Raw genomic sequence first — 19,421 nt, forward strand, 5'->3', positions numbered from 1 at the left:
CCTATGGCCTCCACTCTTTCACACTGCTCAAGTGGCCAGCGGAGAGCGGCATCCTCGAGCATAATGAACACTTGACTCCTTTGGCTTTTGCCCGTCCTGCAGATGACAATGCCCAGGGCAAACATTTCACCGCAGGCTAAGACAAAGGGCTGACAAAATGAAGCGAGTGGTTCGCGAGTCCTTGGCTCCTTGAGGTTTCAAGTGGTCTTTTGAGGCGCAAAATGGGCAGAGCCCGTCGAGCTATAAAGTTCCGATGCTCTCCAATTGACCCAAATAAGGAATGCAGTGCTCAGTGGCAGCGTGAATGTGAATTCTTTATGCCTTCTTCCCGGTAGCCGAAAATATGCGAACGATGCTGAAATACTTACCTGCTTTGAAGCTATCTTTCGGCCATCAACATAAGTTAATACAACTAAAAGCCACCCGAGGGATGTGTTCACGTTCCGCCGACATTCATTTGCCTATGTAAATTGTGGGTCCCGCATAAATTACCAAATTAGTCGGAATAGAAACACACGAATTTCCGTGTCGTCATCTCTGGCCGTGTAAAAACTATTTCAATTTAAATTCTTATCGTATCGCAAGCCAGGCAAATGAGTCAGGAGATCTTTCCCAATGGCAATCTTTAAGAGGGGCCCTGTCCTACCTTGTTGCCGGGCCATAAGCCGCTTAGCTTTCACTATTGCCAGGCCTAACTTTTAACGTTTCGACGCCTTAAAGATTGCCTTCGGGTTCCAGTTTTCATCCTCCAGCCCCTCCTACATCACATGGTATCACATATCTTACTTAACGTGCCTGCGAGACTTTTTTCATTAGGATAAGTCTATTTTATGCCAAACATCCGCCCCACAAAGCACATACACACATGCCACATGGCACATGGAAGTTTTCGGATTCGTTCTGGATCCGGGAGTCTCAAGTCTCGAGTATCGAATCCTGGTGGCCTGCCTCTGCCTCGCCTTTGCCAAAATGTTTATTTGGCTCCTCGTGTTATTTATTTAATGGCACCTCTCGCCATACTTTATTTCTGTGCTATTTGGCTGCTTTTCGGTTGCCACAGCTGTGACGCCTGCTCCTCGATGGCTGCTCATCGATATAACAATATCCTTTTGATGTAATTTCCGCTTATGGCTTATTTTCACAATGGCAGGTGTAAAGGTAATCGTTGATTGTAAGTGCCTGCCAAGCCAGCCGACAGGATTTTATAAGCTAGATGTGTGTGTGGTGTGGTGTGGGATGATTGTGTGTTTGCTTGGCTTTTATGTCAATTCTCAATTATATTTCAATCATTTTTATTACATCTCCTAATGCCCAAAGAAGATTACTTGCCATCATAAATAAGTTATAAATTTAATTGGAAAAGCTATTTCGAAATGTGTGCGAGCGTGTGTGCGAGCCATTTTGGATTGGTTATATATATCTTCCATATGGGTGGGGAAAAATCTCTGTCCCTGTCTGTCCGCATCTGTATCTCCGTATTATTCCTCCTCATTTCCGTCGCTTAATTAGTTGCTAAATTATTACCACTCCGGGCCGAAACGGCCGCATCTCAAGTGACAGCCAATCGATACGAAACACGATTCTGTGTGACCTGCGTCGCTCTTTATTGTTGCACATTTGATTTCAATTGATTTGCGGCACGCTTGACACTCGTGACACGCGACGAAAACAATGCCAATCATGGCTGGCAATTCGCGTTAATTTCCACATGGAATAAGGCCGCATAATTGCGGCACTCGTTCCGCTGAAAATTGGCTTAGCTGGCGTTGCGTATACGCCGTGCAGTCACCCAGGGGGTGTGTCTACACAGACATAAAGCATACGCCCCGTTGCGCGGGAAATGGAGCCCTTGTGTCCGCTTAATAAATTAGGAGATTTGTAAAGCTGGTCAAAATGGTTCGCAATACAAAAAGTTACATAGCATCAGCTGCATTAACTATAAAAAGTCTTGCAATAAATAATTTAAATCAGAAACGGCGGAGGAAAATTAAAATAATATCTAAGATTAAAAAAAAGACAAGAAATAATGAAAATGTTAAAGTTGAACTTTGCATTTAAAAAAAGAATTTTTGTTAAGTTAAAACGTTTTAATGATTATAATTTTCTTTATATAGACAAAGACTTGGTAATTGTTATTTTTAATAAAAGAGGTCCTTTGATATTAAAATTTTCTTAAATATTTAAAAAATCTGTGATAATTGTTATTCAAGACTTTAAAAAATTAAAAAGAAAAATCATCATCATCATCAATCATTTATAATAAAAATGTTGATAAACTTTGAAAATTTGACATTTATCTTATAAGCCCTGCGGTCTCTCGATAAACACTATTTATATATTTAAATATTTTGAATGTAATATATTATATTAAATGTAATTTATATTATTTTAAAATGTAATATTTTTGTTAAGGTACCTCCATTTTATCTCTATTCCGAAAAATTACACTTAAGAATGTTTAATTAACATATTTTAAAATGTAATATATTTGCTAAGATACTTTCTTTTTTTCTGTGTTCCGAGAAATTACACTTGAGAATATTTAATTAACATATAAATTGCAGGCAGATGACCATTTAACACTATAGGACCGCCGAACAGGGATCAAAGGTGTGCTTTAAATCAAAGGGAAATGAGAATGAAATCTCATTACTTACCAATAAATTTAAATCCACTCGCCTGAGCCGAGTTCCCAGGGTTCGTTTCGGCATTCAGGTGTTAAGATATACGGCAGCACGCACCTTGAGTTACGGGTTGCTTTATAAATAAATACGTTCGTGGCCCAGTTCTTTTATTTTATTTCATTTTTGCTTGTATTTTGGCGCAGCTGCTGTTTGTTGCCAAGGTGCTGATTGCAATTACTTGTGTGTGACGACGAGCCGTTACTGTTAAGGGGAGTACGGACTATGGAGTATGGAGTATATGGACCACGGACTCCGGCATTACGGAGGACTCCCACGCCCAAACTCGTTCGCTGCCGCATTTTTACGGCCGACCACATCAGCTGTGGTGGAGCACTGCCACTGGCAAAAGCAACAGGCAATAATGCCGGAGCCCACTTGTCCGGGAAAACGGGACACGGAACTCGAGAGCTCGGGAACCCGGTAACTGAAACCCAGGACCCCCATTCGGATTCGCAGCCGATGAATTGCGTGACTGTGCAAGTGAAGCCGTGGATATAATAAAAGTAATTAACAAGTGTTTGCGCTGCATGATGCGGAATTTCAGGCGCGGATAAGCGAGCAAACGTGTGGCATATGGAATGCGGCAAGGTGTGAGTGCGATTCCCCATCGAATGGCATACTGAATACGAAATTCGGCAGGCGAATCGCTTTAAGTGGCTCTCAAAAACAAGAAAAAAGTCTAATAACGATTTTGGAGATAAAAGGGCACCAACGATCGCATCAAATCGTATTGGATCGGAACCCATTCCTAAAACCGAAAATCTCTCGGCAAATACTTTTGACAGCCCGGGATATTTGATGCCCGAAAAACAACAGAAGGTAAATTGAAAAGTTGTACACTGAATACAGGTGTATGAGTGGGGTGTGGGGGTAAAAACAGCTGGTGCGTGTGTGGGGGCCTGCGATTGTGTTTCGTAACTCCGCTTGAAGGCCCCGAGCTGGAAATCAATTTGTGTGCATTTATTGAAAATTGAATTTCCAATGAGCAGCGGCGCGTGCACACACATGTTGCTCCTGCAGGACGAAAAAGGACGAGAGGACGAGGGCTCCATCCTTGAATTGACTGCTGAAATGGGTCTAGTTCTACACAGCAGCTCCTGGCCAACCGGCCGCTCGGGTATTAAGGGTCAGGGGTCAGGCTTGTTCCAGCATAATTGCCATGTAAAACGGTTTGTTCTGCTGCCGCTTACGTAATCCCTCCAATTTTGTTGCAGCCAATTCCAGAGGCACTCTAAATTCAGCACAGTAAAGTAAAGCAAACTTTGTACTCATAGTGAAAATGGTTGAAGGCCAACGAAATATATCACATTTTAGTTGCTTTTAGTGCCCTTTAAAGACTTGAAGTTTTTACCATTAATATTCTTTAACTTAGAATAAGGGATCCCAAACTAGTTATCCCGTATATTTTTCTCAAACACTTAACACTTGCGAAAGCCGTCATGAATACTCAAAATTATTTGAATTTACTACACTTCTTACTGATCCTCCTAACTGCAGATCATTCAAAGATTGTCTCTTCTCTAACCTTTAATCGAACTAAGCGCCTTTCCGATGCCAACTATGACGAAGAATCTTTTCGACTGGCACCATATGTGGTCTCTATAAGGACTAGAAGTGTCCACAGGTATTTCGGGGACAATCATTTCTGCTCAGGGGTTATTGTGTCGCCAACGTTCGTTTTGACCTCAGCGCACTGCCTGATAAAGTGGGTATATTTTTTAAAATAAATGACTATTTTTTGTTCTTTAACTAATTTTCCAGCAATCGGAGAGTTTTGTATTCAACTCGAGTACTGATCATTGTTGCAGGGACTGTCAATAGGCTCAAATATATGCCGAAGAGGACCTTTATATCTACTGTAGACAGTATGATGTTGCCCGATAACTTCACAATACTTAACAAACAGGATTTGGCAATTTTGAAGGTGACGACTGCATTTCCGAGGAATCATAAATATATTTCTTTAGCTAAATTACCACTTGAACCGCCGACAGTGGGTCTCAAATGTTCTGTCCCGGGCTGGGGACGAATGTATCGAGTAAGTACAGTAATCCACTAACACAAGTAGCTTTCTTAAATGTGTTAACCTTCAATTCAAACTATAAAATAATTTTTGCTTTGCAATAGGTAATGTTTTTAAAGACTTAAGACAACAAAAATATTTCTTCATTTACTACATATTTGAACTTGTTTTTGATAAATGAAAAACTTTAGGGTGGACCGCTCGCCACGTACCTGCTCTATATAAATGTGGAACTGATAGAACCCAAGTTATGCGCCAAAAAGCTGAACGTCAAGGCTGTTAACCTCTTGTGCGCCGAAGAATTTGACCCTTGCAAGGCACAGCAACCGTGTGGAGGGGACTGGGGATCCCCTTTGTTACACAAGGATACTGTCTACGGGATCGTGAGTGTCCTTGTGGGATGTGGCACCGACATGCCGTCTGTCTATACCCATGTATATCCTAGTGTGAAATGGATCGAGGGAAAAATAGTCACCAATGGAGGTAGCAACCCACCTGTGCCCAACAAACTGGAGTATTTTATGATAACATTTATTCAAACGGCGTCATTTTTATTTTTTGTAATTATATACGAAAATTTAGAGACAATCCTGTGAACGATTTGGTAAAAAAACTGTAATAGAAAATACAAAAAGCGTTCTTATGAGAAATTTTTTTATGATCTAATATTTTGTTTGTTATAAAATGTTTGTTACATGACATCCTTCTATATCCTTAGTGATATTATACTGTGTTAATAGTTTGATACTTTCATAAAAGTCATTGAGAAGGGCTTGTGATCCTTCTGGAAAACTAGAACATTTCCAAATAAATATCATTCTGGCATCTTTCCCCTCTTCAAAGTTACCCATTCGGTTGTTAGCAAGTTTATTTTCTGTGAATAAATCTGTTGGCAATTGGCTGGGGCTTACTTTAAGCGCTTTAATTGATTTCGGCTCCTCAGTTCTTGTTATGGATTCCGGCTAACACTCGGCTTTGGCTTAACAACTAACCAAATGCCAGCAGCAACAGCAACAATTGCAGATTGTGCTGCACTCACGAGCGGGCAATAAAAAGGGCAACCGACCAGAGAACGACAAGATGTACTATGGTTGTTATTGCTGCTGCTGCCGCTGTTGTTCTTGGGGAGAGTAAACCTAAAAGATAAAAAAGAAGACGGTTACTAGGTCAGTAACACTGCCAGAAACACGCGTCTGCAGGGAGGATTCTCTCTGGCTTTGCAGACGAGTGCGTGTGCGCTCGTTCTCTGGGTGGGAAAAGCCGCCCTTTTTAGTACACTGAGCACAGCCTCCGAGTTTCCCGAGGTTTTCCGAGTGCCCGAGAGCGTTTGCCGGATTTTGTAGCTTTGTAGCCCTCGCCGGTTCTCGAGACCCAACCACACCTGCCCAGCATCCAACTCAGTATCCAGTCGTGCGCGCGTCAAACAGGACGATTTCGGCGGACAGTCATAAGGATGCTGGCTCTCTAGCGGTCTAGGGAAATCGGGAAATCGGAAAATCGCTGAGCAGATCGGGCCCCCCAAAGAACCGAATTCAAGTCGAGTGGTAGTGATAAAAGATAAAAAAAAAAGGAAAAGCAAGAAAATACGAACCGGAGTCGCGCGCATTAAGTGATAATAAAGTAGCGGCAATCATTTTGAAAATTGTGTGCCAGCTTATGCAAATGTAAAAGTCGCTTAAGAGCCAATTCCCAAATATTTCTCAAGTTTCTTGCCCCAAAAGGAAAATGCTAAGCAAAAAGGCCGCAATTTAAGTGTGCTGTGTGTGACCAAACAACTTACAAGCCACCGACAAAAAAATACAAAAAAAAAAAAGGAAAAATAAATCTCAAGGACCGGGAAAGGAATTGTAAGCCGCAAATGAACAGCGACAAATGCTCGTCCCTCTTTTTTGTAAGTTGCCAAATTTGTCGAGGCCCCATTGACTACTGACTAACTGACTGACTGAGGGAATGACTTAGTGACTCTCCGAGTTTCCCGACCTTTGGGGTATTGACGAGCATTAATATAAACAGAGAAAATTTAGGCTCATTATTTGTGACTTTGGCTTGCGTTGGCATGGGAAGTTGTCAGATTGAGATTCAGATTCAAAGGCAGAAAAATAAGTTATCAATTGTCTTTGATGGCCAAGAGCTTTTAGATTTGTTTGTGGAATTTAAGCTAATTACAAAGGATATATTTAAAAAAGTCATGTATATATAATAAACCCAATGATATAGATATATAAAAACAGATCTAATCAAGTGTCGTATTTATAAATTAGATATGATGGCAAATTGAAAATTCAGATATTTGGTATTGGGTTACCTGGCTTCATTGGCATGACATTGGCATACTAATCAGCTCATTGAAATGCAAATGAGCTGCCTTATATTATGAATTTTATCTGCGGCCTAATAATTTTCCTGTTACATTTTTATCTCGCCGGATTCGCTAAATACCTGCCATCGCGTTTTGTTTTCCATCCACGCCGGGCACGTCCCCGTCGACAAGGGGAAAAATAAAGGAAAACATTGTGGGTGTGCTCGTTTTGAAAGGCAAATTTTGAAGGTCCTCCGGACTGCGGGGCGATGCCTATCATCTCTGGCTGTAAATTACTGGGGCACTCGCAAAGGTCAGCTCCGGATATGGGGTAGTATTTTCATGATCTCCAGCCCAAGCAAAGTGTTAAGTTGCGAATGAATAGAGGCGAGAGTCGTCCAAAAAGTAATCAGCAAGTGGCTACAAAATAATTATTTAATTAACGGAAGTGCCTCCGCAGGACGACGTTGCAGCTCTTCGCTTGCTCCTTTGGCCTAAATGTCCATTCATTCGTTTCACTTATCTGGGTTCGCCTGTGTTTTCGGGCCCCCTTCTAAATAAGCCCAAGCCTCTCTCGCCCGATTCAACTCGGAGCCACTTAAACGTCCGTGACGTTCCACTTTAGGCTCCTAATTTAAATTTAATTAAGTGGGATCATTCGTTTAATGGAAACTGGCTGAGTCGCAGCTCTTGTCGCAGTTTGAGTTAGTTTTGCCATCGTCATGATAAAGAATAAAGTTTAGAGTTTTGAGCTCCGAGCCCCCCTTATTCAGGGCTATATGAATATTAAGCGTCTGTTAACCTATTTTCTAAATGCGCTAAATAATCCCTGCGATGTCGCCGCTGCTTGAAACCCTGGTACGCCAGTCTGGACTCTGGTTTTTATGGGCCCTGGGCCCGGCTAAAATAGATACCGAACAGACTGCAACTTTTCACTCAAGTGGTTTTATGTAGATTGCTTCGGTCAATGTTTGCCTAATGAATGAATGGGCCCAGTCGCTGGGAAAGGGTTCTCATTCTCATCCCCGCCTGGGGGATTAGTTACTGTAACTGATATGATTAAAGAGTGGTTAAGCAGCAAAACAAACTTCAAAGGATGAAGTATTTCAAGTACGGGCGAACGAACTCTGGCTGGGGTCGTTCTATTGCCCTTTGGTTTTAAATGATTATTTACAGATAAGTAACTTAGGTCAACCCGTTTCTAGACAGTTAGGATAAAAGCCTTCCGTAAATTAAATTAGCATTTGGTTTTGCAATGAAAAATATTTCCTAATAACTTACAAAGCTTATCAGAATTTCAATATTTGCCCTACTTTGCATACTATCTTCATATATACGTGGAGATAAAATCTGTGCACACATCAGTTATTTATATAAAACGTTACAGAAACAGTAAAACGTAACTTAAATCGATTTCCCCCGAAAAAATCTGATAAGCAATGCCCAAGTTATGAATATTTATCCTTGAAAAATACATGGAACCCAAAAATGTTCAAGAGTTAACGAGAACGAAACGCATACCGATGGGCCAGCCGTGTGCGGCATACCTCAAATAAGCCGATTTAAAAACAATTTCAAAAATTAAACCATTATTAAAGCCGTTGGGGGCATGCAAACGAAAAACGTTGAAAAAATATCCCCCCAGCCCCATATACATATATACGGTCGATCCAAAAATAAAATTCCAATAAGCGTGCGTTTGGGGGATCGGAAAAACATGGGGAAAAAGTCCAAAGGGATGTGGAAAACAGACATTTTCGAGGGGACCGGACCCACAGACCGACAGCCCGAGTCACACGGCCAAGCGGGCAGTCAGTCAGTCAGCCTGAGCTCTGCAATTTTAAATAATTAACAATAAAAGACATAAAACAAAAACGTTAACAAAAATAAAGCAGCGAGGGGAGCGCACAAAAACAACATGCATAAAAGACATTTAAAATAAGCGCAAAATCAGCACAAAAACAGTCAGCGAACCGAAAGGATAACGACTGGGGGATATGCGCCCGGGGGGGGGTGGAAAAGGGGCGTAGGGTAAAAGAGGGCGTTGCAGGAGGGCAGGTGGGCTGGTGGGCCGGTGGGCGTTGCAGAGGCAACAATAACTGCACAAGCTGCTGGCACAGTGACACACTGACAACGCACAAACACAACAGCAAAGGCAAGAGCATTCGCAGAGATACACCCACACTAGCACTCACACTCACACCCACACCGCACACCTGCATATAGACCAGGTGTACATATTTGCATACAGTTCACTGGGCACACACACTCGCACCCACATACCCACACACTCGCACAAATGCGAGCCTCAGCGGAAAGTGAATGGAACGCGACAGTTGCCAAGTCGGCTGCCATTGTGCCAGGTGGCAGTTGCCAGTTTACCTGTTGCTACAGAGCAAGAAAATACTACTTCAAGTTGTCAGCGGCTCCGAAGTTTTCTATAGAACAATTAAAAACCATCTGTCGATGGTTTTTTGATATTTTTTTGGAACTATCTTACATCTCTCAACTATCTTAATAGCCTTGGCGAAATATAAATGACACATTCTTATATCAGAAGCTAATAAATTATAGTCTTTTTTGAGTTCTTTCATAGAGTTTGGGCTATTTTAAAGAACCTTGTCTATTATCCAATGTATAAATTAACCTCAAAGACTTAATTTGTGATTGGTTTACGGTTCATTTAAAAAATCAGTTGTTGTCACATGTTACTTACAGAATATTTACTGCGTTAAAGAACATTATCTAAGATTTTTTGGAAGTCTTTTAATAAGTATTCAGGCTCTATTTAGAAGTCAATCAATTTTTATAAGCGGTTGGTGGTAAAAAGTGTATCACAACATTACAGAAAAAAATCAAAACAAGGTCTTAAACATATTTGTATATTCCAAAAATAATAACTAAATAGTATTAAACACATATAAAAGTTTTTTATTTCCTAATTCGACATTTGGTTTGGTAAAAGTATATAAAAGAGAGCAAATAATATTAAATATAAATTATTATTCATTTTTGTATTTTAATAAATTTGTAAAGATTTTTCGCAGTGCAGTTTGCCAGCTTGCCAGGTGCCAGAGACACGTGCAGGCCAACGCGTGCCAAAGTGAACAGCTCGGGGGTGGCTCAAAGGGTGGTCTTAAAAAACACACACTAATTTGCCCCAATAAGCAGGAAACGTTTAATTAAGCACACAAAGCCGAAAATTTAAGCGACTTACACGGACGCAATTTGCCTGATAACCCACCACGAAATCTCCCGAAAATCTTTTGATATATTTAACATACTTTAACGCCACCTTCCCCCCTACCATTTTATCCAATCGCTGACCCGAAAATAAATGCAGGCAGCACAAATTATGCAAATGCTGCGCTAAGTGCGGCAAAATGCTGGCAATGCCAGCGACGACAAGCAACAACTACAACTACAACTGCGGAAAATAAGCGGAAAAGCGGAATTAACGGCAAACATAACAGCAACAAGAGGAGGAGGAGTCCTGTTCCGCAGGAATAGCAAGGATATAGCAGTAACAACCAGGCACCGAAGGCAGCATCAGCCGCAGTATCAACGGGCTGCAAAATGCGCTTTGGCTTAAAGTTGAGCTGCTTTTGGCCAAGCATTTTATTATGGCTAACATGGAGCAGAGGCGGCGGTGGAAGGGGGAGCCATGGGGGAGTCAGCGCACAGCCATCATTAACCGAGAAAATCCCATTAGGTGAGTAACCGTAACCGTAAGCCCAGTGCATCTGACAGCGACTCGAGCTGCAGCCCTCCCACACCAGGTACTCCTATTTCCGCCTGCTATCCGTGTCCTGGTTTTGTCCTGGCACTTACTTCTATTTTATAACCGCTCAACTGCACATGCCTCAGCTGGCTGGGAAATGCAAGGAACGCCCCCGAAACTCCCCGTTTCCTAAACACTCGGAAAACCCACCTGAAAGACTAGAAATATTGATTCAAGAAAATGCTGTTCATACTTAAAGGGTCTAAGAAAACATTATAACTTTACAAGTTTTTTTAACCTACTTATAAGGTATAACTATATATGAACCCCTGATAAGATGTCTTTTTTTTCAAAAATCCTTTCTTCCTTTAATTAAGTCTAATTTTGAGTTGGGGATAAAAATGTATCTTTAATCGAAACTCCCTTTAAATTTAATGTTTTGAAGATGTTTTTGCATATATAGTAACTTACCAATAATGATCTTAGTTATGAAAAACATATCAAACAATCAAATAATATTTTATAATTCAATTCAAATTTCAATATTGCTATTTAATCTTAAAAGTCAATAAAATCGAAAGCACTTTAAAGCTCTTCTTAAAATGAAAACAATATACCTTGAACAAACTTAAGAGTTTCTAATATTTTTAGCCATATATCTTTGTAGACAACATAAACATTCTTAAATCAATATTGCTTAAAGCTTTGTGTTGTTTTCTTTTTGGTAATCATTTGGCGAATGAAGTTTTCCAAAAGTCAGTTTCATTCGACTTCGTTTTATTCCTCAATTTTTCGTTGGCCATTTTGAAAACTGAAACGCCACGCTTATTAGCTTGCTGCAAACGCCACTTAAAAATTGGCTCAAATTGCCCACCACAACAACAACAAAAGCAAGAACAGCAGGCAGCAACAAAGTTTATCCAAAAAATCCAAAAAAAAAGAGGAGATGAAAAAATTACAAGAGCAAAAACACAAATAAAATTCGAGCGCAAAAGCAATTACAAAGTTTAAAGTGCCTTTGCTTTGAACTTAATTGACAATTTCGATGGAGCAGCTTCCCCAAAAAAGCGAAATGAAACTTTCCCCGAGTCGAGCACTAACAGCACTTTTACACATCTTTGCATGCCACTGCCTGTTTCACCTGTTCCACCTGGTTCTTATTTTGTTTTTGGAACAGGTGCCATCTTCGAGCAGGGAACCGACGAGGTGCAGTCGGCCTTCAAGTACGCGATGCTCAATCACAACCTGAACGTCTCATCCCGGAGATTCGAGCTGCAGGCCTACGTGGATGTGATCAACACGGCGGATGCCTTCAAATTGTCACGACTGAGTGAGTATCTTCGGCTCAAAATGCCATAAATCAATTGAGCTGAACACTCGTTAGGCGATAATTATCTGAGCTATTGAATTTTGATTTGCCTTTGGAATTGAATTCATGAGATGCAGTCGGTCCATCCTGCAAACAATGTTAAAAGATTTCTCGTTACGCAGAAAATCTATCAATTATGCGCATTTTTACCCTGTCTTCCATTATATTTTTCCCTATCATTTTATTTTTTTCTATTTCAAACTCAATTATTTCTGTTTCAATTAAAAAGGATTTAACTACATTTATTTGCATTCTATTTTAAACGTATAATCTTCAAATAGCTTATATTTCTTGCCTGTAAAATAATTTTTAAGTTTAATTTATAAAATAAGATCAAATTAATGTGCAGGCAATTGATAAATTTATGTTTTGCTATGTTGCCATACATTTTTAAACAATTATTTTAATGAATTCCAATTAAAACAGACATAAATTTGTGTGAAATGTTAACTATTAGTTAGTTTCAACACCAATTAAATAAAATGTGCCATAAATCATAACTCTGTTTGTGATATTCTCCTTAATTTTCTGCAGTTTGCAATCAGTTCTCAAGGGGCGTATACTCGATGCTGGGGGCCGTTTCGCCCGACTCCTTCGATACCCTGCACTCCTACTCGAACACTTTCCAGATGCCCTTCGTGACGCCCTGGTTCCCCGAGAAGGTGAGCCCATTAAGACATTAATAAATATTAAAGCATCGGTCTGGCAAGTGAGTTGCCAAGGTCGTTAGCCTATTTAAATATGAAATATTAATCATACGCACTGTTGGCTCGCAATATAAATTGGTAACCTTGAAAAGCCCAAAGCCCACCCGACAAGCACTCCGAAACACAGCTGGGGCAAATATTTATGAGTCGCCCAGGTACAAATCATTATAAATACTAGTGAGCTGGGGACCCAGGCAACCTGGCCACTTGTTTCTAATGATGTCCTGGCCAGCAGTTGTGTCGTGTGCGTGCGCTTTAAAAATTTATAACACACTTTTGGCCTCGTTTAGGCCCAGCCGCCCTATAAATCAACCAGGCAAATGCCCAAAACGAGCCCCAAAACAGGGTCCAACAACAATGAGCACTCAATAATGATTCATGTTTACTAACTTGCTATGTCCTCTCTCTCTTTCCCACTCCTTGGTCCTGGATTTGCGGCTGTTTTCCATAATTTTCGCGTTTTAGGTGCTTACGCCATCGTCTGGCTTCCTCGACTTTGCCCTCAGCATGCGCCCGGATTATCATCAGGCCATCATTGATACAATACAATTTTATGGCTGGCGCAAAATAATTTATCTCTACGATTCCCACGATGGTGAGTACGACCAGCATGCATACTAATATATATATATATAGAATGAGGAAGCGGATTCGGAAGGAGCAGACCGAGTCAATAAGCATTTTCCCGCTTTCGCTTCTCGCAACCTCATATATGCAAACTATAAAGTCGGAATGGATCTCAATATAAAACACTGGGGGAAATAGTTATGGGTTTCCTTTTAGAAATATATATTATTATTATAATATGCTGTTAAGAGAAAAGTAGCGATCTATAAATTGAAAAATAGAAAAATAGGTTATGTATTTTCCAAAATATTTAACCCTAATCTAATGGGCAATTTTATTATTAAAGGAAGTGAAAGATGTTTAAGAAAATTTGTATTATCAAGAGAAGTAAAAAAATATTTCCAAATACCTTCTTTCGCTTAGAGACATTTTTTCTTCCTCTTCCCTTATCAAATATTTTCCTATTTAAAGGAAAAACTTTCTTAAACTATTGTTTTAGTGTCCATAATTGTTTGGCAGTTTTCTTAAGTGAGAAACAAAAAGCGCAATTATAAAATCAAGAAAATTGTTATGTAGTTTTCTGCAAGTGAAATGGTTATACAGTATGGAAGTGCCCTCTCCCCATTCTTACTCCAGCGTAAATTTGCTTTGTTATAAGTTTCTGCAAGCATTTTCCATTTACCCAGTGCATAAATAAAGTTTAATGACACAGCCGTCTGCATTGAGTCCCCTCCTTTTTGTCCTCGCTGACATTTTGCGCCATTGGCAGTCGGACAATTGGTTTATGTGGCCACCGGGGGACAAATGGACGGATGGAAGGATGCTAGTGTCTGGCTGGCTGCATTATTATTATTAATGAATGCCACGTGAAAATCTTTGCGGTGGCTAACAGCACTCAATCAATTCCAGCCAGTTCATGACCCCCATCCTTCGTCTGTCTATGTTTATTAATCCCTCTTCATTCCGCTTTCACTCCGAGCCTGTATTTATGTATCTCATCGGTTGTTCTAGGCCGTGTGCCAAATGCTTAGTGGCACTCAATCAATTTTGTGGCTTCTTGTTAGCAGCTTAATAAATTCTGATTGCCTGCATATGACTTTAAGACCAGAGAGCCCAGAGATATGGCCAATTAATAGATATGGGTAGACAAAATTGCTCGACCGTTTTTCATTTTTCGGGAATTTCCTTTTCGGCTACTTGGTTTATGGTTTATGGCCATGTTTACAAGGCAACTTCTGGCACGTAGCGCCTACGCCTCTTAGCGTCCTTTTGTTTTTGGCCCGGCAATGGCTTCCTCTTTTGTTTATTCAACGCGCCAACGAGTTTATTACAAAGAAATAGGAAAAACATTTTGCGCCTTGCCACCCCTCTCCACCCCAAAAAAAAACAACCCAAAATTGGGCCAAAAAGAGAACTATTTATGGGCAATGGCCGGCTTCAGATACGATTTTTCGAGTGGCGTGTAGAACAATCACAACAGAAACAACCATCGATGCAAACACAAACAATATTTCGTTATGGGTATTTTTTCCCCACTCGCCGGAATCTAATTCATGCGAAGTGGGCCAGCGACTTATAAGTTTATTCTCGCTTGTATTTACGACTTGGCCGAGAAATTGGCTTACACACATTTTCCTTTTAGCAGTGAAATTATTGTATTTGCCCGCCGCTCGTTGGGTCGCCGGGAAAATTCCAATACGTGCCAGCCGCCGGCTATGCTACATTATATATATTTTCGCAGTCTATGTGCGCGAGTGTGTGAGATTGTTCACTAAAAAACACTTGTGCCGCCAGCGGCTATTGGATTTTCCAGACAAGAAAAGTGGGCGGGGCCATCCACAGGTCATCAAAGAAATCCGCGCACGGGCTTCGAAGTTCAAGCTTAGGGCAAATAGATTCCTCGGAGGCTTAGCCTTTAAGTCTTTAATTGAAGTGTTTACCAAGCACCATTAAAGATAATTCTAAGGAAATATTATATTTTATTTTGGGGATTTTATCATAATGGCTTAGTTTATTTAGCAGTTAAAGTAAGAGGCTATATGTTTGATTAAGGGAGCGACTTCGATGTCAGATTTTTATAAAAGTGGAGCTTACTTACAATAAATAAATATAAAATACAATACCTATAAATCATGGATTTCGGTAAAGAAATTACCTACAGTAATGTATATTTTAAAAAAAATCTAATACGGGATGACACCCAAATTACTAGGGCATTAAAATCACCTTTAAATGACATTTTTAGATGTCTAAAGTATTCAATAATATATTTAATACTTAGAAATACAAAGCATTCTTACAAAAAGACGACTACCCTTTATTCAGTGCAGACTTTTAGACACTTTAAATTACTTTCAAAAGTGATTTTGAAACCCTACTGATTTTTGCGACATTCCCCACTATTAAATTGTTGATTTTCAATACAAATAAATACTTTAAACATATTTATATGTCATGCCAATCAAATGATATCATTGTACCTGTTTTGTGGAAAGTACTTCAAGGAATGTCCACAGAAAAAGTATCTGTGCGTACCATACCCAAATCGCAATCAAACAAATCGCATCACTTTTCACTCTACCGATTGAATCGATGGCAAAAGCTTCTCGCAAATAACTTCATGCCATGTGGGCCAAGTTGGCAACTTGGCGGGCCATCCGCTTGACATGCTAACTGCTCCGAGCAGCTGTCCCGCTTCCAGTCATCGACGCCAGCCACGTCAAATGAGCCGTATAAGCAAATTTCCCACAGACAGAGGCGGTGCCAATGAATTGCAAAGTATTTGCACGTACGAGACACTAGAACAAATGACATGTACGGGCAAAAGTGACAGGTGGCGATGCTCGTCTGGCCGGTTTTCAGCCAGATTTAAGGATCCTTGAGGTACAACAAAAATCTCTTCTTTAATTTCGTACTTTTTTCGGCTCAGCAAATCATTAATTTTATTCCGAGAGTGTGGGTAAAGTGTTGTTTCGTTGGCCTTTTTTGTAAACGCAACAACCCAATTTTCCATGACCCCCCCAAGAGGCTGCCACGTTGCCATCGATATTTCTGTATGAAAAAGCATACAATCAACAGTCTGCAATGAAAGAAAATGTCTTACTTACACGTAGGTATATATATACATATATACATATATATATAGACCATGTGTGTCCTCACAGCTGCCGAAAATGAAGAAGGAATCTGGAAATGAAGAAGAAAAAGCGCCGAGTAGGCGTGGTCCTGCCCATTGCCGTGTTAACAGCACATTGACTCGCCGTGAAACGAAATTTATTATGGTGGTCGGAGCGGGAAAAAAAGAAAGAAAAACACTCCACACAGCAGTCACAGATACAGATACAAAGACTGAGGGGCACAGATACAGATACAGGATGGCGGGGGACAAATACAGATGCGTGAGCGTTTTTAAGGACGTGTGAAAATCTGCTTGCTCATGCTGCAATGAATACGTCAGCAGTTCACTCAACTGACCAGAATTGTTTATTAAAGACAATACCCGGCTAGGTATTAAAGCCGAACCCTATGGCAATGGCTAATCAATGCGACCCCTTGAACCCTAACTGCAAAATTATGCAAATGGTTTTGTTTATAGATGAAAGACTTGATTGTCTTTTGCCCAAAAAAATATCCCATCGGTAGACAAAGGCTGGGGCCATCAAATATGTATCTGCCTCGGCAATTCGACGTTCGATATGAGTGCTTTGTGTGGATATAAAAATCTGAAACGAATCTGCCACCGAGTGGGCATCATGAATAATAAGCGAGCGCTGATTGTTGCCGCCATAGAGAGTGTTACATAATTTAAATCACAGAAAGAATTTGCATAAACTGCGTCAAATGGCAGCGCAAATTGCGTTAAGACAACGCCGGCGACAAGGACGAGAGTCCTTGGCCAGAAAAGGAGATGCTGCGGCCTCCGGTTCCGGCTGACTGCCATTAATTTAACCATTATGGGGTTTACTGCGCTTTCACTTTCATGTTATTTGATACTTTTAATGCTGCCAGCCACCAGTTTTCCTTCTCCCCACTCCTTCCTTTGAGGCCATTGAAAACATATGCGCAAAGCCTTTGAGCTTGTCAGCATAATTTTCCCAGTTTTCCCAGTAACCAAACGAGGCCGCCGACGCAGTTTGTAAGTAATTAAACTGGCAAAGTTTTTGATAGCACAACAGGCGGACCAGTAAAAAACCATAACAAGCTGCTAAATTGGGGCGTGGCTGTATCCTAATTACGGACAGTTAATGCATAAATTATGGAATTTTTGGATTTGCAGTCAATCGGGAAATGAAAAGCGGCCATGTTACACCCACCCCCGCCCCCCAAACTTTCTCCATGGTAATTACATTTGTTTATCTGTTCCGTTTTCCCGCCCGTGCGATCAACTTTCTTCATAAAATATGCTGGCAAATGTCTTGCTTGTTAGCCGTGTGTGATATCTGATGTCCGTATCCGTATTCGTATCTCTTTCTATCCATCTATCTGTGTGTATCTTTGCATCTGTTTATGGTGAGCTGGTGCTGGTGTCGCTTGCCAAGGCAGGAAAACTTCATTTCCGCAAAACTAACTTTTGTTTAACATAACAAATTGTCTTGTTTACTTTGGGCGTGGCTATGTGGCTGACAGATTTGCATAGCCACTGGAGAGATAGTGGCCAAAATTGAGTGGCAGCGAGACCAGGCCAGCCATCTTCGTCTCCTGGCACTTTTCAAATTCAATTTCAATTCGCTTTCGCTACTCGAAAGAAATTGAATTCGACCCGGCAGCACAAAAACAAGGATAAAAAGAAATATAATTGTAAATTAAATTCGTTACATAAACGAAAATGAAAGAGCACCGGCCACAGCTCGAAATAAAACAATAAAAATCATCGGAAATGCTCAAAACCCACACAAAGATACGCGAGCGGATGGGGACTTGAATTCGGATTCGGTTTGGGATACTAACTGGGATGTGGGGATGCCAATATCGAGGCTAAAAGTCGATGGGCTAAGGGGGACCGGAAATGGGGAAACTCGAATTATATGCGGCGGGGTGAGCCACAAAAATGTTTTGATATCAAAAATGAAATAAAACAAAATCCTCGGCCGCAACAGCATGCTCTTCAATTACACTTTCGATTTTCCGATTCACACACATAGATACAAATACCCACACACACACGCACATACGCACACTCCCAAATCCAAGCGGCAAATCTCAAATCGAAAAAAGCACAAAAATCAAATCCAAACACAAGCCAAGCGAATGGAAGCGAAATAGAGTGGGTGGATGAGTTTTAGGGGGCGGAAGTGCCAGCAAATGAAATTGTATAAAGGGCAGGGCAGAAAATTTATTGCACAACGAGCGGAGCGCACAAAAAATGGCCGTTCACTCATCCACACGGACACGAAAACACACACATTCACAGGAAGATATAGAATGGGGGTATCTGCATTATTCAGGCCAATTTGATACCCCGACAGGATATATTCCATTCACAAAGGGTGTCGATTTCTAGCAGTTTAAATGGTTGATTAGAATACGCTTCTGTATCTGTATAACTTTAATAAGTTAATAAGAATGAATTCATTACAAACAGCAAATATTGCTACTCTTTCGATAATACCATAATTAAATCTACAGGTTTTTATGGTAACTATTATACTTACTTATAAAAAAAATAGTTTTGTAAAATTAAAGGTAACAGATTTTTTGTTTTTTAAACTTAACTTTATAAAAACAATATTTATTATAAAATATTTCAGCTAGATTTTTGTTCTAGAAAATTAACCAATAGCCTATAGACAGAAGTAGTTAAGATTAAAAGTTGAACCATTTTGTATACATATATTTTCCCGCGCTGCCCTACTAGTTAGAAATTTTTTATATAATGTTATAAATAAGCATGAAATAAATTATAAGAGTATTTATAATCTATACAAAAATAATTATATTATATTCAATGATAATTATTCATTCATATAAATATAACAAAGTTTTTGTTTAGTCCTGACTACCCCTGGCTACCCTGTAGGTTCCAGAATATATGTACTTCCCGCACATAGTGCA

The 19,421-nt window shown here is 40.2% G+C and overlaps 2 protein-coding genes across 3 annotated transcripts in view; both read left to right on the forward strand.

The window, feature by feature from the left end:
* The first annotated feature begins 4,108 nt into the window (after positions 1-4,108).
* On the forward strand, positions 4,109-5,345 carry LOC119554272 (putative trypsin-6). Of its 2 annotated transcripts, none has more exons than XM_037865124.1 (3): positions 4,109-4,308; positions 4,446-4,722; positions 4,899-5,345. In XM_037865124.1, exons 1-3 carry the CDS (start codon positions 4,124-4,126, stop codon positions 5,301-5,303), a joined length of 867 nt encoding a protein of 288 aa, XP_037721052.1. In that variant the 5' UTR covers positions 4,109-4,123; the 3' UTR covers positions 5,304-5,345. The 2 variants fall into 2 exon arrangements, with proteins under 2 accessions (XP_037721052.1, XP_037721051.1); XM_037865123.1 differs by having other exon boundaries at positions 4,109-4,389; positions 4,899-5,343.
* A 782-nt stretch (positions 5,346-6,127) lies between these two features.
* LOC119554213 (glutamate receptor 1) overlaps positions 6,128-19,421 on the forward strand; it is a 29,722-nt gene continuing 16,428 nt past the window's right edge. The window contains exons 1-5 of the mRNA XM_037865018.1: positions 6,128-6,598; positions 10,350-10,718; positions 11,905-12,057; positions 12,631-12,758; positions 13,269-13,398. Coding sequence (XP_037720946.1) covers positions 10,583-10,718; positions 11,905-12,057; positions 12,631-12,758; positions 13,269-13,398 — 547 coding nt within the window. The 5' untranslated portion in view covers positions 6,128-6,598; positions 10,350-10,582. The remainder of the gene's footprint in view (positions 6,599-10,349; positions 10,719-11,904; positions 12,058-12,630; positions 12,759-13,268; positions 13,399-19,421) is intronic.

Source organism: Drosophila subpulchrella, chromosome 3L, assembly GCF_014743375.2.
Source record: "Drosophila subpulchrella strain 33 F10 #4 breed RU33 chromosome 3L, RU_Dsub_v1.1 Primary Assembly, whole genome shotgun sequence".
Classification (NCBI taxonomy): domain Eukaryota; kingdom Metazoa; phylum Arthropoda; class Insecta; order Diptera; family Drosophilidae; genus Drosophila; species Drosophila subpulchrella.

Bases quoted from the DNA above. Each gene is read 5' to 3' on its own strand.
- LOC119554272 (XM_037865123.1), top strand. From the start codon at position 4,124: ATGAATACTCAAAATTATTTGAATTTACTACACTTCTTACTGATCCTC. The intron at 4,390-4,445 runs GTGGGTATATTT...CTAATTTTCCAG, and splicing joins TCAGCGCACTGCCTGATAAA to CAATCGGAGAGTTTTGTATT. The intron at 4,723-4,898 runs GTAAGTACAGTA...GAAAAACTTTAG, and splicing joins GCTGGGGACGAATGTATCGA to GGTGGACCGCTCGCCACGTA.